This window comes from Marmota monax, unplaced genomic scaffold, assembly GCF_021218885.2.
Source record: "Marmota monax isolate L192 unplaced genomic scaffold, Marmota_monax_Labrador192_F-V1.1 WCK01_AAM20220418_F8-fsc00021, whole genome shotgun sequence".
Lineage (NCBI taxonomy): Eukaryota > Metazoa > Chordata > Mammalia > Rodentia > Sciuridae > Marmota > Marmota monax.
This window is the reverse complement of record NW_026695228.1, coordinates 22,920,280-22,941,766: the sequence shown is the minus strand read 5'-3', so window position 1 is coordinate 22,941,766 and position 21,487 is coordinate 22,920,280. Positions and strand designations below refer to the sequence as shown.

The 21,487-nt window shown below is 53.8% G+C and overlaps 2 protein-coding genes across 4 annotated transcripts; one reads left to right on the top strand and one right to left on the bottom strand.

Moving 5' to 3' along the window:
- The first annotated feature begins 4,879 nt into the window (after positions 1-4,879).
- Syde1 (synapse defective Rho GTPase homolog 1) lies at positions 4,880-11,664 on the top strand. Its single transcript, XM_046436969.2, has 8 exons — positions 4,880-5,027; positions 6,607-6,951; positions 7,093-7,737; positions 7,869-8,083; positions 8,698-8,824; positions 9,041-9,201; positions 9,721-9,946; positions 10,292-11,664. The coding sequence occupies exons 1-8, from the start codon at positions 4,940-4,942 to the stop codon at positions 10,699-10,701; spliced, it is 2,217 nt and encodes a 738-aa protein (XP_046292925.1). The 5' UTR covers positions 4,880-4,939; the 3' UTR covers positions 10,702-11,664.
- An 8-nt stretch (positions 11,665-11,672) lies between these two features.
- Positions 11,673-20,621, bottom strand: Ilvbl (ilvB acetolactate synthase like). 3 transcript variants are annotated; one of them, XM_058576532.1, is made up of 16 exons: positions 20,392-20,621; positions 19,468-19,612; positions 18,083-18,284; positions 17,824-17,951; positions 17,603-17,741; positions 17,406-17,517; positions 16,046-16,145; positions 15,811-15,908; positions 15,566-15,702; positions 14,172-14,306; positions 13,075-13,189; positions 12,817-12,986; positions 12,669-12,739; positions 12,522-12,593; positions 12,258-12,363; positions 11,673-12,125 (listed from the first exon to the last, which is right to left on the bottom strand). In XM_058576532.1, exons 2-16 carry the CDS (start codon positions 19,600-19,602, stop codon positions 11,947-11,949), a joined length of 1,899 nt encoding a protein of 632 aa, XP_058432515.1. In that variant the 5' UTR covers positions 19,603-19,612; positions 20,392-20,621; the 3' UTR covers positions 11,673-11,946. The 3 variants fall into 3 exon arrangements, with proteins under 3 accessions (XP_058432515.1, XP_046292927.1, XP_046292926.1); XM_046436971.2 differs by lacking the exon at positions 20,392-20,621 and adding an exon at positions 20,185-20,310; XM_046436970.1 differs by lacking the exon at positions 20,392-20,621 and adding an exon at positions 19,904-20,178.
- Between the last annotated feature and the right edge of the window lie 866 nt (positions 20,622-21,487).

Below are 21,487 nucleotides of genomic sequence, written 5' to 3'. Positions count from 1 at the left end.
CTGGTATAGATGAATGGGTGGGACAAGAGGCAAGATCAAAAAGAACCAAAAAGTGTGGCAGGCTGAATTACAGCAGTAGGAAAGGAAGGGACAGTTAAAGATGGTGCCATAGGTCCTCTGCATATGCCACTTCCTCCTCCCATCACCTCCCAGAATTAATGCCTGCTCTGCTTCCAAAACTATGAGCTAAACTTTTTTTCTTTATAACATTACCTTGCCTTGAGTATTTTGTTGAAGTAACAAAAAAATGGACTAATGCAATGACCCTGTGGCTAACTTGTTACTCAATCTCCAAACCTTCCAAAGGTCAAATAGTATGGCCCAAGGCTCCAACATGAATCACACTGTTGACATAAACTATCTGATGTGGTCCCAGGTGTACAGAGATTCATCAGGTAGTATACACTGGGCTTAAAGGCGACCTCCCAGGAACAAGTCAATAACCAAAACTTTCTTTGGAACATGCAGGAGACCCCAGACACCTGAGAGGAAGGAGTGAGGAGCTAAGGATGCCATGGGAATCTGCCAAGGTCCTCTCCACATCAGGCCACTTGTCCCCCAATCTGATCAGCCACTCCTCTCCAGGCTGACTCCCCTTCCTTTGGCACAGCCAGCCTACAATATTTATAACAGCCATATGGGCACCCCAACCTTGAAAGCTGGACACCAGAGCAGGACTCCTGCCAGGTGGCCAGTCCAGCAAGCCTGCATCTTATAAAAGGAATCACTGCAGGGGGAAGGACCAACTAGGAACCCAGCTGAACTTCAGCTTCAATTCCTAGATGCACTTTTCCAAAGGCTACCAGGAGGCCCTGGGCCAAGAAACGATACACAGCTGACTGCCACTCAATGAGACCATGCCCCATCTCAGGAAGCAGTTCGCACTCTACCTCCTGCTCTTCGGCACTGCTCCACCTCCTCTTCCCTGGCTCCTCTGTGGTCTGACTCTCAGCCAGGGAGGACTGCACAGGATGGGCCACTCACCTCCTCCCCCAGGTGGGTGGTAAATGTAGGGGAGCCAGTGTGGGGACAACTGAGAATGCCAACTGGGGGTGGAAGGAGCTTGGGGAGCAGCTTCCCTGTCTTCCATCCCCCAAGATCTGAGCACACTAAGGAGCTGGCAGATATTTGCACCCCCATTACCTTGCTAACAACCCTCCCTTTGGACCAATGAGGAAACTGAGGCCTATAGAGAATGTGTCTGTTCCATGTCCCCTGAAAACTGACCCTGAGACAAGCATTCAAATACTAGTGATTTGTTGGGGAAGTGATCCATCAAGAAATGCTGAAAATGGAGTGGAGAATCCACAGGGAAGGGAAGTCAGTAAAGAGTGTATCAAAAAGCGAGTTTCCACAGCAGGTAGCTGGACCCAATCTGAATGAGGATATGGGTCAGTGTACACCACTGCACCTCAGCCATCCCACACAACGGGTGAGGGAGCTGGAGTATTTATCTATCAACTCCCTTTGTGTGCCACAGAGGTATAGAGTTCTCCTGAAACCTAACTGGCCATCTCTACCTACCTGCATTTGCTCTTTCAATAAATCCCTGTATGTTCCAGGGTTTGGTCAATATATCAGGGCAAATATGACCTACAGCCAATGAGAATACTTGGAAGAAAGAAAATACATACACACATGTGCATGCACAGACACAGGCTGTGAAACCCATATAGAAGCTACCAAAATCCAAAAGAATGTATAAACTTCATTAAGTGTGGAATTCAGCATTCACATCATTTCATAACATACAACATGCAGATAATTTGCTCTCATCAAGAATTTCTGATTGGGCTGGGGATGTGGCTCAAGCGGTAGCGCGCTCTCCTGGCATGCGTGAGGCCCGGGTTTGATTCTCAGCACCACATACAAACAAAGATGTTGTGTCCGCCGAAAACTAAAAAATAAATATTAAAAATTCTCTCTCTCTCTCTCCCCCCCTCCCTCTCTCACTCTATCTTAAAAAAAAAAAAAGAATTTCTGATTGCTAAGACAGAATCTTTTTAGCCAATGGTGAATTAAATGAGCCACATATAGACAAATAAATGCAATAAAGAAAAAAATGCAAAAATGCAAAAAAGGAATAGAAATCCTGCTAAACAGGTTTTAAAAAATAATAAATATTTACATATTTTTGTGTCATGAGGGTATTTCTTTCTTTGTTCTTGTTTCTCTCTTGAGTCAGGGTCTTGCTGTGTTGTCCAGGCTGGCCTCAAGCTCCTGAGCTCAAGAAATTCTGCTGGCTCAGCCTCCCAAGAAGCTGGACCTACAGGCACATACCACGCACTTGACTTGAACATATTTCTTAATTATTTGATGTGATATGCATGAAACCAAGTGCTGCTGTCAACTCCCAGATCCTCTGAGGCTCCAGGGTACCCCTGTGGGGCACTATACCTGTGGCCCCTAATCTACTTACAAAGAGGTATCTTGACCCCCAACCTCTCTACCCACTGTCAGCAGCTGCCTCAAGGCATCCTAGCAAAGATTTGACAAGAAGGAGGGTGCACTCCACCCTTTTCCAGACTGATTCCTTCCAAACACAGATATCCAAGAAAAATGATGTATGGGACACTAACAAATATATCAACATACATATAATGGGAGTCTAAGAAAGAGATTATAAGCAGAAATAGTATTTGAAGAAATAATTGTCAAAAGGCTTCTAAAGTTGATGAAAGATATGAATACACATATACAAGAAGCTCAATGAACTCCAAGTAGCATAAACACAGAGAAGATACATTAAAGTAAGATATGCACAGTGAGACACATTAAAACCAAATGCACACAACCTCTTCTGTCCATGTCTCTTGGCTACCATCTCCTATCCAGACTTCCATTAACTGGTGCCTGAACTCATATGTGAACAAGATAGGCAAGTATCACCTAGTGGAGCCCCCACCTGGACAAAGAGGCAAATAAGCAAACAAACCACAGGAACTGTTAAATTCAAGTTATGGCAAGTGTTAGAAAGAAGGAAAAAGAATGATGTAATAATGGCTGGACAGCAGTGGGCAGAGAAGGAGTGCCTTCTGAGGAGGTGATAAGAGGCCATCTCAGGAGAATCAGGCTTTCTCAGGCAGGAGAAACTATGTGTAAAGGGCCTGGGGCAGGAACAGTTTGATAAGAAGAAGGACAGAAAATAAGCTATGGTGAGTTAAGGGGATAGTAAAGGAAATGGGACAAGAGTCTTGTAGGTTATGATGGGAATCTGAATTTTATTTTGGGTGGAATGAACAATCATGGGCAGACTATTTCAGCAGGAAGATGCCATAATCTGATTTCAGCTTTAAATTCACTCTGAACACTGCATGGAGAATAGAAAGTAGGGGTGAAATAGGTATATTTCCCAAGATAGTCACAATATCTCCCATCCCACATCCACAGATACAAGCTCACCTTGACATGCCTTCCACTGACAGAGGTGGGGCCTGTCTCCTCTCTTTGAATCTGGGGCTGGAAGTAACATAGTGTTAGGAAAAAAATAATGCAGAAAAGATAATGCAGCTTCTGCCTGCTCACTTTTGGAGCCAAGGGTGGCCATCCAAGAAGTCCAACTACCCTGAGATCTCCATACTGGGAGGAAGCCCAGAACCTGTGGAAAGGCCATGTAGGTGCCCTCATCCAGTGGAAACCCCAGCCCATGGTAGGCATCAATTAAGACTGTGCTATGGTTTGGATGTGCTGTGTTGGAAGCTTGGTCCCAGATGTGATGATTAAGAGGTGAGGCCCAAAGGGAGGTATTTAGTCAATGGTATGTGCCCTAGGAAAAAATTAAGGTAGTTCTCATGAGAACCCAAATTAGCTCTTGCAATAGCAAGTTGATAAGAGTGAGCCTGACTCTGAATCTCCCTGGTTTCCATCTTAAGATGTGATCTCTGGATCCATGCTACATTCCTGTCATTGTGCTGCTAGGATCATCCTTAAGGCCTTCACCAGAAACAAGCTCTATCCTTCCCTTGAACCTCCAAAGCTATAAACTAAATAAAACGCTTTTATTTATAAAGTTACATAGTCTCGGGTATTTATCATAAGGAAAAACTATTACGACCAGTCATTGAAGATGCCTCCAGATGATCACTCCTCTCCATTCTGAGTTACTCCTAGCCTCAGTCTTCCCAACTGAGACAATGTCGACTCTGCCCAGTCCATATTCCTGACCCACAGCCAACTGTGAGCATTAAGCAGCTGTTTTACACCAAGTTTGTTTGGGTACCGGGGATTGAACTCAGGTGCATTCGACCTCTGAGCCACATTCCAGCCCTACTTTGTGTTTTATTTAGAGACATGATCTCAATGAGTTGCGTAGCACCTCGCTTTTACTCAGACTGGCTTTGAACTTGCTATCCTCCTGGGATTACAGGCGTGCGCCACCGCACCCAGTTACACCACTAAGTTTGGGGGCGGTTGTTAAACAGCAGTAGTAACTGAAATTGGGAAGTGGTAAGGAGAGTTGGTGGGGAGGGTGGCAGAGTGGCACTAGGGAGACCAAGGAAGAGGTCTGGGGAGATAGGCCCGATAACCAAATGGGTGATACTGGGGCTTGCACGGGTTGAAGCACTAGATGGGACAGAGGGGAGGGGATACATGCAGGATACGTTTTGGAGATAGACCCCATGAAGTTGCTGGATGCTGGGTAAGAAGGAAGAGGAGAGCCAGGCCTGTGCCTCATTCGTAGTTGGGTAGTTGGAGCGGAGAAGAGTATCCCAGAGCCCCCATCCTGTCCCCTCCCGGCCCCAGGCAACTACATCTCCCAGCATCGCCTGCTCCGGCCGCGGGAAGGGGAAAAAAAAAAGTTTGGGCCAAGCATTCCCGGAATGCGCTTCCTGCCGGCGCGGGGCGGGGGGCAGGCAGGGAGGCCGGGGCGGGGCGGGGAGGGCAGCGGGCGGCGCGGCCGGAGCCCGGGGCGCGCACTCGGCCCGGCCCGGGCCCCAGCATGGCCGAGCCCCTGCTCCGAAAAACCTTCTCCCGCCTGCGGGGCCGGGAAAAACTTCCCCGGAAAAAGTCGGACGCGAAGGAGCGCGGTGAGTGCGAGGCGCGGCGGAGGGAAAGGGCGCGGAGCCCCACCCGTCTTAGGGTCCCAGGAACCCCGAGCAGGGACGACTGGAAGGACGGGGAAGCCCCGGAGAGCCTCCTGTGGGTCAAGAGGCTCAGGACGCGGGCGGGCAAGGGTCCTGGATGGAAGGGGCCGCGGGGGAGGGGGCGAGGACCGTTATGTGTAGCTGGCCTGAGATGCCAGCGCCGCGGGCTCCTTGGGAGGCCCGGGAGGGGGACCTCACCCCTGACAGGAAATGGGGCCTCGACGGAGCGCCTGGAGGGTAGAGGGGAGGAGGGGCTGGGAGGCCCGGACACCGGGACGCTGGGGCCCCATCAGGCAGGACGAAGGGGGCACCAGGAGCCCCGGAGGCCAGGATGGGAGATGGGGGGCGTACTCCTGCACAGACAGAGAAGCGGCACACTGAGGACTGCAGCTGCTCCCCCAGTGACTGCAGCTGCGCCTGCCGTGGGCAGTCCCAGGAAATTGTACCTTTTTATGAAAATGGAGAAACTAAGGCACACCGCAGTTGGGTGATTGGGCCAGAGCTCTTTGACCTCTGCTACTGATGATAGAGACCCCTGAAACAGGGTGGAGTGGGGGGTGGAAACCCAAGGTGATGAGAATTGTGGGTCAACTGGCAGCAAGACAAGGCCTCAGAGAAACCAAAGCTACATAGGTCAGAGAGCCCAGGAAGGAACCAGTTAAAGGCCAGACCACTCCATGGACCTGACCCCTCCTTCCTTTCCAAAGATTTCCAAGGTTCCCAGGGCCAGATAAGTGACAGGGTGCCCACACATAAACACACACAGGAAGTAGCCCATGATGTCAGACAGAGGATGGAGCAAAGCGGAGGCCACAAGGCGTTGAATTTGGGGATCTGGGCTGAGCCAAGGGACAGAGCCCACCCTAGGAGCGGGACAGAGTTTGGAAGAACTGGGTGCTGCAGAGAGAACCAGCATTCAACTGGTCTTCGTTGTTCCATTTGTCATCATGCCTGCTCCTGTCCCAGGAGCCGTACAAGCCAGCATCCGCTGAGGGCTTGCGTTTAGCCATAACATGATGTCTTGGAAGCCCTTCCCACACTAACACCCTAAAGTCTCCCCAGAGGTGGGCGTTGCATCTTCCCATTCCGCATGGCAGACACTGAGGCTCAAAGAGGGGAAGTGACTTGCCCAAGGCCACCCAGTGAGAGGGGACAGGACAGGCCTCCATGCCAGGATTAATGAGAGAGCTGGAAGAGTGGAGACAGGAATAAAGGGCCTGTGGGCCCAAAGACACCTGACCTGGACCCCTGATCCTGGAAGAACATAGTCCCCTTTGGAATGCTAGGGACTGAGAGGGGACTCTTAAACTGGCAGCTGAGGAGATCACTAGCTGGTGGTGTCCCATTCCAAACAAACCAGCAGGCACCAAGAACTGGAAGGGCATTCCCACCTGTCAAATCAATTGCATGGAGTGAGGGCCAATACTAAGTGGACCCCAAACACAGCCCTGCTAGGGGAAGAACCCTAGGCTGGGGCTGCTCTGGTAAGGAGCTGAGTCTCATTCCCTTTGCTCTCCACCAGGACGACCAGCCCAGCGCCCAGAGCCCAACCCTCCAGAACCAGAGCCCCAGGCCCTCGAAGGGTCTCAGGCTGGAACAGAGGGTCCCCCAAGCCCTGAGACATCTCGGAGCCCTACAGGTAGGGGAGCCTACTTGCAGAGCTTGGAGCCCAGCAGCCGCAGATGGGTGCTGAGTGGGGCCAAGCCACCTGAGGAAGCAGTTTTGGGGCCAGGAACATCTAGCAGTGGAGAGCCTGCCGGCGAGATCTGGTACAACCCCATCCCTGAAGAAGACCCCAGATCCCCAGTACCTGAGTCCTTGGGACCACAGCCAGGCTCAGCTGAGCCAGAGGGCCCTACCCACCAAGGTAAGCACAAGCCTCACACTTGCCTCCCCATTCCCAGTGACCTCAAGCCTCACATGTCCCCAGTCCCTCCCTAGGTGCACACATGCCTCATACCCTGTCCCCAGCCCAGGTTCTGGACCCTGAGGTCTGCTCTTCTCATAGGTGCAGCCCCCGCCAGTCCCCCAACCAAAACCTCCCGCACCAAGTCCCCAGGCCCTGCCCGGCGCCTCTCCATGAAGATGAAGAAGCTGCCAGAGCTGCGTCGCCGCCTGAGCCTGCGAGGCCCCCGGGCTGGCAGGGAGCGGGAGAGGGCTGCTCCTGCTGGCTCTGTCATCAGCCGATACCACCTGGACAGCAGTGTGGGGGCCCCAAGGCGGGCAGCAGTGATCGGGGGCACTCGGAGCCCGAAGGCTGGGTACCTCAGTGATGGCGACTCACCAGAGCGCCCGGCAGGGCCCCCATCACCCACCACCTTCCAGCCCTATGAGGTGGACTCAGCAGCCCGAGCACCCCCTGCTGCACTCTGGGGCCGCCTCAGCCTGCACCTGTACGGGCTGGGGGGGCTGCGGCCAACATCAGCGGCCACCCCAAGAGACCTCTGCTGCCTGCTGCAAGTGGATGGAGTGGCCCGGGCCCGGACAGGGCCACTGAGAAGTGGACCAGACTTCCTAAGGCTGGACCACACCTTTCACCTGGAGCTGGAGGCAGCCCAGCTACTGCGGGCCCTAGTGCTTGCCTGGGACCCTGGTGTGAGGCGGCACAGGCCCTGTGCTCAGGGCACTGTGCTGCTGCCCACAGTCTTCCGAGGTAGGACATGGAATGGAATTTTAGGAGAGGGATATGGCACAGGACCCAGCTTAGGGGGCTAAGTGAAGGGCGAAGGGTGTGGCCTGGCCTAACGGCGGGGCCAGGACACAGGAACCTCTCTGTGTCCTCAGGGTGCCAGGCCCAGCAGCTGGCCATACGCCTGGAACCCCAGGGGCTGCTGTATGCCAAACTGACCTTGTCGGAGCAGCAGGAAGCACCTGCCACAGCTGAGCCCCGTGTCTTTGGGCTGCCCCTGCCGCTGCTGGTGGAGCGGGAGCAGCCTCCAGGTCAAGTGCCTCTCATCATTCAGAAGTGTGTTGGGCAGATTGAGCGCCGAGGGCTTCGGGTAAGTCCCAGGCCCCCCCCCCATCTGCTGACCCCCAAACCTTAGACCCACTCCCAAAACCCCAGGGTATGAACACCTATCCTCCAGCCTGGGCTACTCCTAGTTCCAACCCTAGCTTAGATAAGGGCAAGAGACACACCTCCCCACACGCCAAGTCAGAACCCATGGGTAACCCACCCATTTGATAACAGGATCCTGGCCCTCACAAGCTCAGAGTCTCAGAAAAGTCTAGCAGCTCACAAATGTAAGACTGCAACTGGAAGGCAAGTTAAAAGGAGGAGGTACCCAGGAGCTAGGAGAGCTTAAAGCAGGACCTGGCTTGGCTGACAGAGAAGCTTCCTGGAGGATATAAGAAGCTACTTGAAAAGTCAGAGGAGGTGGGAGCCAAGATGACAGATCCAAACAAAGGGTTGTGAGGACAGGTTGTCTGAGCACCCAGGGAAGAACTCCCTGACAAGTGTCGTTGGAGTAGGAAGCAGCCAGTGGTAGTCAGTTCCCACCCTCCAAGCCCAATGTCCACTGACACCCTGGCCCAGACCTCCATCCCCCAACCCACTGGGGTCTGATCAGTCTGTGGCCCCAGCAGGACATCCTCTCTCTGTCCCCACACCCAGGTAGTAGGGCTGTACCGTCTGTGTGGCTCAGCAGCAGTGAAGAAAGAGCTTCGGGATGCCTTTGAGCGAGACAGTGCAGCTGTCTGCCTCTCCGAGGACCTGTACCCAGATATCAATGTCATCACGGGTCAGCCTAGCCCCCATTCCCCTGCTTACTCACTTCCTTTCAACCCTCACCTCAAAGCTGGTCTGGTGGCCCTGCTAGGACCTCACCCCTCATGTCTAACCTGTTTTCACTCTCCTGCATCTGCTCTCCTCTTCTTCTACCCACTTCCAGCCTCGGGGACCCCTCTGGCCTCAGAAGCCAGGGGTGCTCTGACCAGAGGGGGCCCTGTGTCTGCAGGCATCCTCAAGGATTATCTTCGAGAGTTGCCTACCCCACTCATCACCCAGCCCCTCTATCAGGTGGTTTTGGAGGCCATGGCCCAAGGGCCCCCAAGCAGAGTTCACCCAAGTCCTGAAGGCACCCGCAGCCTCCTCAACTGCCTGCCAGATGTGGAAAGGGTGAGTTGGCCCTGGTGGTATCAATGGGAGCTGCAGGACATGGAGTGAGCAATACCAATTTGGAAACTGAGGCCCAAAACAATTAAGTGAATTGCCCAAGGTCAGAGTCAGGATATTTCAAACACAGACTCTGGATATTTCAAACACAGAGTAAAAATACAGATCCGTCTACCTACTAGGAAGAGAAATTCCTGACTGTGCGATCTTGGACAAGTTCTTTCCCTCCCTGGGCCTCAATTCCTTCATCTGTATAATGGGATTCATGACAACCCAGCCTAACAGAGGAGTGGGCCCAACCTCTGTCATTCCAAAGCTAAACTGTCCTTAGCCTCAATCTCCCCCCTCCAGCAAAATGGTATCCTCATACTAATATCTAGTGATTAATAGTCTTATCTCAGCCTCTTTCCAGTTATGAAACCTTGAACCTGTTTCCCACTCTGAGCCATCTTAGTATCTCACAGGGGCAGCAGGGGTTCAACTTTGCCTGCCTCCTGCCCACCATCGCAACCCTCTCCCCAGGCCACGCTAACGTTTCTCCTGGACCACCTGCGCCTTGTCTCCTCCTTCCACGCCCACAACCGCATGACTCCGCAGAACCTGGCTGTGTGCTTTGGGCCAGTGTTGCTGCCAGCGCGCCAGGCACCCGCCCGGCCCCGCATACGCAACACTGGCCCAGGCCTCGCCAGCGCAGTGGACTTCAAACGGCACATCGAGGTGCTCCACTACCTGCTGCAGTCTTGGCCAGGTGAGTACACTCACGGCCTGCGCCGCCAATACAGAAAGGCAGTCGTGGAGATGCGTTCCCCTGTGGCTAAATTCTGGGATTTATAGCAGGCCACGCCCCCTCGCAGGTAAACCGCTACCCGGTTGCCTCAGCAACCGGTTCAGATCCAGCCAATCCCTCTTTGATGCGGCCAGAGGCCCCGCCTCCTGGCGGACCATTCAGGCCCGGTTGCCTAAGCAACCAGTTCTAGCCCGCCAATGAAATGCTAATGCGGTCCAAGGCCTTGCCTTTCCAGAGGCCAATCAGGTCCTCGATGCTGCTTAATGTGCGTGGAAGTCACCACAAGCTCGCCCTCCGCTCCCGCAGATCCCCGCCGGCCCCCAGAGGCTCCGGAGGTCGCACCATACTTGCGGCCCAAACGACAGCCACCTCTGCACTTGCCGCTAGCGGGCCCCGAAGTGGTGACTCGGCCCCGCGGCCGCGGAGGCCCAGAAAGCCCTCCCAGCAACCGCTACGCTGGCGACTGGAGCGTTTGCGGGCGGGACTTCCTACCCTGTGGGCGGGATTTCCTGTCTGGGCCCGACTACGACCACGTGACTGGCAGCGACAGCGAGGACGACGACGACGACGAGGAAGCTGGCGGACCAAGGGGCGCTGCAGACTTTGAAGACGAGTTTGACGCGCCTTTCAACCCGCACCTGAATCTCAAAGACTTTGACGCCCTCATCCTGGACCTGGAGAGAGAACTCTCCAAGCAGATCAACGTGTGCCTCTGAGCCCGCAGAGCGGGCGGGCCCCTGGTTACTAAGGAAGGTTCCTCGTAGCCAAGGCAGTGCCCTAATGACCTGAGAGGCCCAGACCTGTTGCTCAGGCCGAACTCCTGGTTTCTAGGGAGTTGTCAAGGTACCAACCTCTCATGCCGAGAATCACTCCCAGTTTCCAGCGGCCTGTATTTGGGCACTAGTTACTGCAAAGGCCAGGCAGCAGGGATATTAGGGACAAGCTGTCAGAGCCATATTTTCTGAGCACCAGGGCTTCTCTTGCTGCCAAAAGGCAGATTCCTGCTTGCTAGGCTGGCCTCTCTTGCCTCCCCTTTGCCAGGGAAATACCAATTACTGTGAGCATCACCTGGGGTGGTGAGAAACCCCCTAGTCAGTCCTCTTGCTGCTGCCAACCAAATCAGTATTAGCTTTGAGCACTGCACTCCGTTTCTCCCTCCCTCAGAGGGTCCAAGGGCTATCATGAGGTGCTGTTGAGGGGAACAGCCCCTATCCTGGCTCCAGCTGGATAGGGGCAGCCTGGGGTTTATAAAGAGCGAGCTGGTTTCCCCACCCTCTTTTCCAGGGAAGACCCATGATTGGCCTCCAACCAGCAAATGGAGATAACAGAGTCTGTCTCTTACCCTCCCAAGCTCCCATTCCCCACTCCTGAAAAAATTGAGCACTTAACCCCTCCCTTTTGGAGGGACCCCACCTGAAGTGTCAGGTTGGGGGCACTTTGGTACGGAACATATTTATTGCCTCCGTGCATGTGTGTGTCTGTGTGTGAGGACTAGTGTGCATGGGCCCGACTAGAGCGGGTATGTGGGACTTTCAGGGACCACAGAGGGGAGAAGAGTTTGCAGTGCCCAGGCACCCTGAAATCCCCAGTAAGCCAGTGGGAGAGTAAGGTACCCTTCCTGTCTCCCTCTTCTTTCCCTCACCTCCATCTTTGTGGACAATAAATCAATATGCACAGGTTCTGCAGCTGAGTCCTTGGGCCCACCTGGGCCAGAAGTGATTTATTCAGTCCATACGTAAGAGAGGAGGGTAGAGAGGCACAGTTGGACCCACAGAGACAAAGGCCCAAGGTTCTCCATGGCTGTCTGGTACCTCTTGAGCTTTGATCCCTCCACACCTTTCTCGGGATAACTGTAGTTATTGACCTCATGGAATAGGCTCAGAGCAGGCAAGGATGAGACTCTAAACCATCCAGGAAGTCCAGATATAGGAAGGGAGCCAAGTGTACTGACCCACAAGGCCCTATACAGAAATGGAGCCATCACGGAAGTCCGTCCTCCCAATGAGAATGTTGATCACGACTGGGTGGCCATCCCGGCACTGCTGCTGGCCATCACGCAGCACCTTGACCACATGATCTTCATTCTCCCGTGAGAGTAGCAAGCCCTGGGCCCCCAGACCCATGGCTGCTTTGTGATAATCTAAAAGAGAGCAAGTCAGATACTGGCAGAGGCCCAGCCCAGAATGTAGCCAGTCCAGGAGAGGAACACTAGCCCTGATGGGCCTGAGATAGGACCCCACCTACCCACACACACCCTGCCCAGACCCCTCACCAGTGTAGGCCAGGCCACAGGCCACATTGCTGCCCAATCTGGGCACCTGCTCCCGAGAAATCTGGGTCCAGCCGGCATCATTGCCTACCAAGGCCATCACTGGAATCTGCAGGAAAAAAAAATAGGACCAGGCACAACCTTCAACCCAAAGGCCAGTCTAGCCAGAAAACAGGGCCTCTGCCACAGAGGCTACCCCTTCTCAGCCCACCCCTGACAGCCTCTCCCAGAAGGGGCTCTAAGCTTCCCTCAGGGAAACCCAGTTACCTTGTGTCTGACAAATGTGTCAAACTCAATGAGACTGTAACCAAAGGCTCCATCCCCAAACAGACACCAGACCTGGTAGGGGGAACAAGAATGGTTAGGGCGGCTCATGACCCAGAAAAAAGAAGTCTCCCATTTCCCGCACCTCACCTCAGCATCTGGCTGGCACAGCTTGGCCCCAAGTGCAAACCCTGCGCCAACTCCCAAAGTCCCAAAGGCCCCTAGAAGGACAAAAAATACAGATAGTTGTGAAGGGTCTGGATTATGAAAGCTTCCCTAGGTGTGGGCTTCTCCTTACCAGGATCAAGCCAGCGCAGGGGGCCTCGGGGCTGTACCAGGTAGGCAGCAGTTGCTACGAAGTCCCCACCATCAACCACAAGAAAGGAGTTGTCAGGCAAAGTCTCCTCCACCAGCTGCAACACCCTCAATGGGTTCAGGTGCTGGGCTACAGGCATCGCTGCCTTCTCCCTACAACAGGGCTGCAAAAAGTCAGTAGGCCCCTTGGCAGAGCCTGCTGGGAACACACCCTCCCATGTCCACGCCATCCAGCCCCCACCGAAAGGTCTGCTCCTTCTGCCGATCCGCTTCCCGCAGCTCTTCTGCCCACTCTGGAGCCCACATCTGGCCCTGAAGGCCTTCTACCAGCTTCAGCATGAAGGAGGCCACATCTCCTAGAGAACAGAGAGAGCACAGCTTCAAAGCAGTGCCTTCCTCCTGCCCTCAGCACCGGAGGCCTGAAGATGGCAGGAAGCCAAGAGCAGCATCCAAGCAGAAGGCATGGAAGCAGGCCAGGGTGCTCCTAGGGCAAAACAGGCTAAACACACCTAAGTCACCAGAACCAGATAAGGGCAGCCCTGGCAAGACACAGCACAAACCAGGGAAATGAGGTTTAGGGAATACAAAGCAAGTTACAAATCCAATCCAACCTTGTCACCTCCCTGTCCCTTACACCCCATATCATGAAGTCCTGTCAATTCTACTTTCAAAACACAGCAATAAAAATAGCTCTGCCCCACTTAAGGAGGTCTCTCAAACTAAGGCACACAGGAGCCTGCAGTGAGCATCCAGGTGGTGAATGAGTAAACACCCCACTTGAGAAGTGATCGGAGGCCTGGAGATGTTCAGTTCCTCACTCAGTCTTTTCCCACTTTGGGCCATGTCCTTTCTGTCCTGGCCCTAAACAGCCCTTCTCCTCCTCTGCCAGTTCCCCTTCCAGGTGAATGCCCACCAGCTGGTAGGGTGGACATTCCCAAACACAAATACACTAGACCTGCTGCCCACCTAAGAATGCTCCCACACCATGGGGGAGAATCGCTGTCCTCAGAATGACGAGCAAAGTAGAGCACAGAAAGGGATGGGATGCAGAGTCTCAGGGGCCAACAAATAAGCTGACACAGAGAGGGCAACAGGCAGTTCAAATGTACCCAAGCAAGTGATCATGTGCACATTTCCAGCCCCCTACCCCCATACCCACCTCTCCATTTGTTCCTATGGAAACACCCACCAGCCTGACAACCAAATGTGTCTCAGGTTGCCTGGGTGTCCCATAGGGCAGGGTCTGGGCCTTGATCTCCCAGTACCCAGCTCAAGTCAGCTGCAGCAGAGGCCATGAGGAGAGCGACCATGTAAATGGTGAGGATACTGGGGGCTCACCCTGCACAGCCTCCTGGGGCTTCCAGAAGATGTCTGAGTTGAGCAACATATCATCTCGGTTCCGATTGATGATAATTATCTTGCTCTTATGGCTGAGGATACGGCCATAGGAGAGGCGAAAGTCACACACAGCTCCTGGGATGAGGGATAGGGCATCAATATCAGAGGGTCAGTGCCCTAGGTGATGCCCACTACCTTACTTTTAATCCACTGTGGACACTGTTATATAGTTCCCATTCTTCACCTCTCCCTGTTCCTATACCATTTGCAATGACTTTGCAGCTCTTGAATCTGGGCTGGCGTCATGAGCAGCTCTGGCCAACAGAATGTGGCAGAAGCAATAGCATGCCATTCCTAAGACCAGGGTAAAGACGCCTCAAGGCAAAGATGGGAGCTCAGTAGTACAGAGCTTGCCTGCCATGCACAAGGCCATGGGTTCAATCTCCAGCATAGCAAAGAAAAAAAAAGAGGCCAGGTGTGGTGGCACACACCTGTAATCCCAGAAACTCAGGAGACTAAAACAGGATAATCACAAGTTCAAAGCCAACCTCAGTAACTCAGAGAGGCCCTAGTGACTTCACAAGACCCTGCCTCAAAAAACAAAAAAAAAAAAAAAAAAAAAAAAAGCATGTCTCTCATCCTCCAAATAGTGACCCAACCCAGGCTAGCCTGCTGGCTGCTGGAGGATGCAGAACATGGAGGTAAACATGGAGACTTGGTTATCCAGCCGAGACACCCTTGAACAGCCACAGAGCCAGGCAATTCCCAAATAAATGAGCAAGGCCCATCTCCATTAGCACAGCTGCCTGGCCAGAGTTAGACTCATGAACCAGTCTGACCAAACCCAGAATTACCACCAAACCTCTAGGTAGGTCTTAAGAAATCACTGAGTTTGGGGAAGGTTATTACAGTCCTGGAACCACATAACAATGTTCTGGTCAGTGGCAGATCACACACACATGTGACTATGGTCCCATGACATGACATCACCCAGTGATGTCACAGCCACATTATTTTTCATAAGTTCACTTGATGATGTTCACACAATACATCTCTCAGGATGTAACCCTGTTGTTAAGAAATGCCTGACTGTATACAGTAAGACTGTATACAGAGAATGCCTATTATGCACTTGGCACAGGATTCAAAGGGCTTTTTGTGTAAATGTAAGACACGGCAGGGACACTAGGGTTCACCCTCAGTGGAAGCCCAGGCACAGCACACAACTGCATCCTGGGAGGGGTTCAGCAGAATTTCAGACTCAAGACTGTTCAAAAGGGAAGGTGTGAAGGCAGAGGAAAGAGGGCAGGTGGTGGGGGGCGGGTATCAGTGATGAGGAGGGCAGAGTCATGGGGAAGGAGGTTTCTGGAGGGAGGGAGGGTGCTGAGGCCCACCTGCCAGGAGGACAACATCTGCTTTCTTCAGGGCTGCACCGCGGTTCTGCCGGATGTGGAGGGGGTGGTTGCGGCCCAGCAGCCCCCGTGCCATCCCCCCCAGGAAGCAGGGGACGCCTAGGGTCTCCACAGCAGCCCTGGGGGTTCAGGCAAAGCAGAGATCAATGTGCCCAGGGCCTCCTCCCTCCCCACAGGGCACCAGAAGACCAGGGATTGGGAACAAGGGCTAGGCTAGAGCTCCTCACCGAAGCTTGTCAGCAGGTACTGGGGGCAGCAGGGCCTGACTCCCCAGCAACAACAGGGGCTTCTTGGCCCGGCTCAGGATCTCCACACAGCGCTGAACCTGGGGCAAGAAGTGGGGCTCAAAGGGTTGTCCCTGAGTCACCATCCGCCCGCAAGACTAAGGTCCCAATCCTGGCTCTGGGAGAGGGTCTGTAGAGCTCTGCCAGATGGGGAACCTGGGCCAGGTAAGAAATTCACCTGTTGAGGGGATGCCTGGGGGATGTCCAGGGGCAGGGGCCCTTCAGGCTGAGGCTCCCAAGCCCCCACAAACAGGTTGGCCAGGCAATTCTTTAAGTACCTGCGAGGAGGAAATGAAGCAGCCAATTACCAGAGTGCACCAGAGGGATTCCAGCCAAGGAAGGTGAGGGACCAGGAAAGCGACTGGGAGCAAAGTGGAAAGAACAGAGGTGCATAAGCAATGGCCTAGGGACACCAAGCTTCCAGCTGCCTGTCTGCTCTCAGAAGCCTCTGTGGCCTCCCCAACTTGACAAGGCCCCTGCAGAAACAAGTAATGCAAACGCAAGGTGTCAGGATGGGGGTGGTGCCTGTGGGTCAGGTAGATGTCGGCTTGGGCCCCCCAGGTTATGCCACTTCCTAGCTGTGTGACTTTGAGCAAGTGACTTCACCTTTCTCAGCTTCCTCCTCCATTTATTTAAAAAAAAAAAAAAAAAAAAAACCTTCCCTTCCAAGCTTCAACCAAGGGTATAAGGTACTTTGCGAAGCATTCAACCAAGCCGGAGTTATTAACATTGTTCCCCTGTTAAGAGCGTTTTCCGAAGCCTTGAGTTTTCTTAAGGCCCTGGAGGCAAAGAGAAATCTTGCCCAGGCCTTGCCCTCAGGGAACTCTCAATCCAACTAAAGACAGATACGTGGGTGTTGGCAGGAAGCCACTGGAGCTCGAAGCCAGAAGCATGATTGCTGTTAAGGAGTCAAGGTTGCAGAGAGAGAGATGAGGCCAAAGACAGACCCATGAGAACCCACAGTTTAAAGGAAAGGCAAGGGAAGAGCTAGCCTTGAAAGGGGCACCACGACAGGGGTGTGGAGGGAGAGAGAGAGAAGTAGGGAACAGGTGATCAGGAGTCCAGAGGGCTAAGAGCATCAAGAACAAGGCCATAAAATAAATTCCCTGTTGCTTGAGCCAGCCCCCAGATTACTTCTAAGAGACCTATCTTGTCCATCAATGTCACCCCATGCCATAGCTGGGGCTCACTAAATATTGAAGCAGGAGCAAAGACAAGCAAAGGGAAAGGCAGAGGGGAAGGGGAAAGGAGAAACAGGAGGAGGAGGAAGAGAAGGAGGGCTACTTTGAGCTCAGCCTCTTTCCCTCTCCACCCTGCTCACCTGCTGCCACCTTGCTTTCCCAACCCACCAATTTCATTCCTGCCTCAGGACCTTTGCACATGCAGTTCCTTCTACTTTGGATGCTCTCCCCACAGCTGGTTTCTCTCAGTCCATGTTCAAATCAATGAATGGGTCAAAGGAGGATGGATGTGTGCAAAGAGGAGGCTGCAGGTGAGCGGGGGAGGGGGGACAGTGTAGTGGGAATGGCTCTATTCACCAGGAGATCACTCGACCCATGAGGCCTTTGGGCAACTTGGCTGGCACCATCTCCTTCTGGACCATGTAGTAGGGATACAGCACATCGACAGGAAGCTCCACAAACACTGGACCTATGGGGTCAGGGAGGAGGCTGAGCCTGCAGCACCTCCCCGAGCCTCTAGGTCTGACCACTGCCCAGCACTCCACCCCACCTACCTGGGGTGCCCGACTGGGCAGCTGCCATTGCAGCCCTCAGGGTGGGAATAATGTCCCGCACCCTCCGTACAGATGCACAGAACTTGCAGAGTGGCCGGAATAGGGACATCTGATCAATGGCCTGGAGAGCACCCCGTTTCTGGCAGAGACAGGGTGTGACCATTACCATATGAGCCCCTTGGAACCTCCCTAAAGCCCCTGCACTCCACAAGGATAGGCACCTGCAGCAAGGTACTGGCGGCCCCTCCCAGGAGCAGGACTGGGGACTGTGCCACCTGAGCATTCTTCACAGCAGTCACTGTATTGGTGAGGCCAGGACCTGCCGTCACTGCCGCCACACCCACCGTCCCTGAAACAAAGACCCTGTCACAGCCATGCCCACCCTCCAGCCATCCTCCTACCTCCCAAAAGCCACTCTTACTCAGAGATGCCCTATGCCACTGTCCCACCAGCCCCCAGTCCTCTCTGTACTGCCCTCACCTGTCAGGCGAGCCACAGCATCAGCGGCAAAGACAGCAGTGACCTCATGGCGCGTGTCTACCACGCGGATGCCCAGCTTCTCACAGGCCACCAGAAGCGGGGAAATGTGCCCACCAACCAGTGTGAAAATGAACCGTACACCGTGGGCCCTCAGCACAGCTGCCACATTTTCCCCTCCATGCCGGACACTCGTCTCGTCCACCTGAGCCACAAGAGCAAGACTGTCAAGGGCTACAGCATGGGCAGCTGGGAGAAGGGCCAGGAGCAAGGTCAGAGGTCAGGGTAACTTGGGTGTTGGTTAAACACATACCATACTATACATTAGGCTCAGGGCAGGGCACCTCATCTTATCATATTCTCTTCTTATCATCTCTCTCATCCAGGTGAGGACACCAAGACTTGCCAAACAAGATTCAAAGTTCAATAGAAAGAACCCTCTTTCTTAAGCACCCATGTTACACTGCCTTTCTTGGGACAAGAAGAGAGGGAAGATGGATATACAGAACCCACAGGAGTATAGCCAGGGCAGGGAGCCACTAGCAGGGACTCCTGCCTGTTCACTGGTATCCCTGCAGGGCCAGGCACTTGGACTGCTACTTCAGCCTACCTGATCCTTCCCACTCACTGTTGAGCAGGCCCAGGGCCAGCTGGCAAGCTGCCAGCCACCACATGCCTGGAACAGAAGCACGCCTGCTAGCACAGACTGAGCCAAGCATCCCAGCCCCAGCATCCTCATCACCTTAAATCTCTACAAACTTCAACATCAGTGACATGGCTCCTCACTAGAAGAGGGAGGGACTGAGGAAAGGGTCTGGGAAGGAGTAAATTCTTGACAGACAGCAAGTGGTCTGGAGTGAGACTTGGGGGGTCAGCTCTACCCAAACCTATGGCCTAGGGTAAACAACCTCTCTGGACCACCATTTCCTCTTGAGGAAATGAGAAAAGAAACAGCAGCACCTGCTTTCAGGAGGTGGGTAGGGATGGGTGAGAAAATTCCTCTAAAACGTTAAGCTCAGCAGATTGCAATTATCACAGCCACACCCTCTCATGTCTGCCTTCAGCCCACTTATGCCACTGGGCTAAGGCAGCACGATCCTAGGTGGTGTCCTCTGCTCTGTGATAAGGGCTCAGGTCCCTGGGTAAAGAGGCAGGCGGAGTGTGTGTGTCCAGGCACCGATAGTTTCCCTTATCTCTTAGTAGTGGCAAAGTCCAGGACCCACATACAACTTGGAAATGGGGGCTAAGCCTTAGAAAAACTCTCCCCACCACTCTGGACTAGTTGAGACTCGCTTTCCCCACCTGTAAACTGAGTTGAGTTGGAAGCGCACCATAAGGGCCCTCCTTCCTTGGGTGTCCCCAGCCCGCCTCCCGCTGTGCCCTGGCACCTTGTGCATCAGCTGATAGAAGAGCCCCAGTCTGTGAGCGGCGCCCAGCAGGGCAGCCAACAGTGTTCCGCAAGTCACGAGCAGGAACGAGGGGAAGAAGCCCTCGGCAGGGGCGGTGACCGCGGGGTTCTCCATGAGGTGGAACCTAAGGGAGAAAAGCTCAGTGCCAAGACCTGGGCGCCACCGACAATCTCAACCGGAAGAAGGCACGTCCCCTCTTCCAGGTAGGATCCTGGGCCACGCCCCTTATCGAGAGTTTCTAAGAGGCCACGCCCCCAATTCTATCAGACCACGCCCCAAACGCGTCAGAGGCTAGCCGCGCCTCCCGAGGCCGGGCCACGCCTCTCACGACTCCAACCCCACTCCCTTACGTCACCACCACTCAAGCTAAACCAATGCGACAACGGCACTAATAACAGTTATTCTTCCCACTTACCTATTTGTCAATGTATCAGCTGGAAGCCCCGCCCCTCTTTTACACAGGACCCCCAATCTCAAGCCCAGTGGAGAGCCCACCCCACGTCTACGTCACCAAGACGCAGGAGACCACGCCCCCAAGTTAGCGAGTGCGACCCTCTTGGCCCAAGCCAGGCCTCTCTCCGTTGGACAGCACGAATTCCAAGGCCGACTCTCGATCTCAAGTCGCGAATCGAGGTCAACATGCACAGTATGCTTCTATGCCAGCTCGACCCTTAGGGTCCTTCAACCTTCACCTACAGGAAGTGGCCCTGACTCCAGCGGAATTCGGCACCCCCGTGTCATGTGACCCGAGCGCACTGCTGTGTTCCTTTTGCCCACTTGGCTCAGCGGCGCCCCGTAGTCCACCTAAAAGCGCATGCGCAGAACTGGAGCCACGCTGTGGAGGGGGAGGAACCCGCCCGTAAAAGCTTTGTCTTTACTGGCCAATTTGTGCACAGGCCCCACCTCCCCTGCTTCTCATTGGTTCGCGCTGCAGACCGCAAACCCTCTTCTTTTTTTCATCTACAGGCCACGTTCCTTGTCCTCTTCCACCGGACGAGACTCGCGCAGGCCCATATTCCGAGGTCTTTCATTGGCCCAACATTGCGGTCCCGCAGGTTCTGGACCCTCTAAGAGCAGCTTGCTTTCCTCACAAGCCGAGGCGACCCGTTTCACGTTAGCCAGGAGTGGACTGTCACTGCCCGCTCTCCAGAGCCAGGTCATCAAGGACCTCCTCCCAAGCAAGCCCCGCCCTCTTCACTCCTCCCACCCCGCACGAGGCCCCGCCCCCTCGCCGGAGGCCCTCCTGCGCTGGGGCATCTGCCCTTTTCTAGACCCTGGAAGGTGGGGTTCGCTTCCCAGGGAGTGGAGTAACGTGGTCCGGATTCCGTTCCACCACGTCCCAGACTGTTCAACCTCTGGAAAACGAACTACCAGTCTGTAAAGGAGGAGTCGTTCTTACAGTCAGTGCCCTGCTTCTATCCAAGACGCATCACGCTGTTTTTGTTTTTACACTTGTCTCCCTTTCTCTGTAGCCTTCTGGGATTTGCCTCTGAGGATTCTCAGTCGTGGTTAATTTTACCTTATACTGAATCATTCCTACGTCTTAATATCACCCACTATTTTAAAAAGTATTTCCAGGGGCTGGGAATGCAGCTCAGTGGTAGAGCATTTGCTTGGACGAGGCCCTTGTTTCCATCCCCATCACTATCAGAAAGAAAGAAAGAAACCCGCTCCTACTTTTAGCAAAATTCCTCTGTGACTTGTATATACCTAATGACTCTGTGAACACGCCTCCAGTTTCCTCCGGAACCTAATCTAAACAGGCTCTTCCTTCCTGCTTCATGAGAGCTGTTCTGGATTATTCCAGAAGTCTCCAAATTGGTCCCTCTACCTCCTGTCTCACTCAACCCAATTTTCCCAGGCAGTGTAAAGAAGTCACCTCTGCTTGGCCTTGCTTAGTGAGGGGACCTATAATTAACAGGATGAACCACAAACTTCCTTAGAAGGGCCTTCTAGGCTCAAACTCCCAGAGACAATAATGAAAGCGTGCTCATTACTT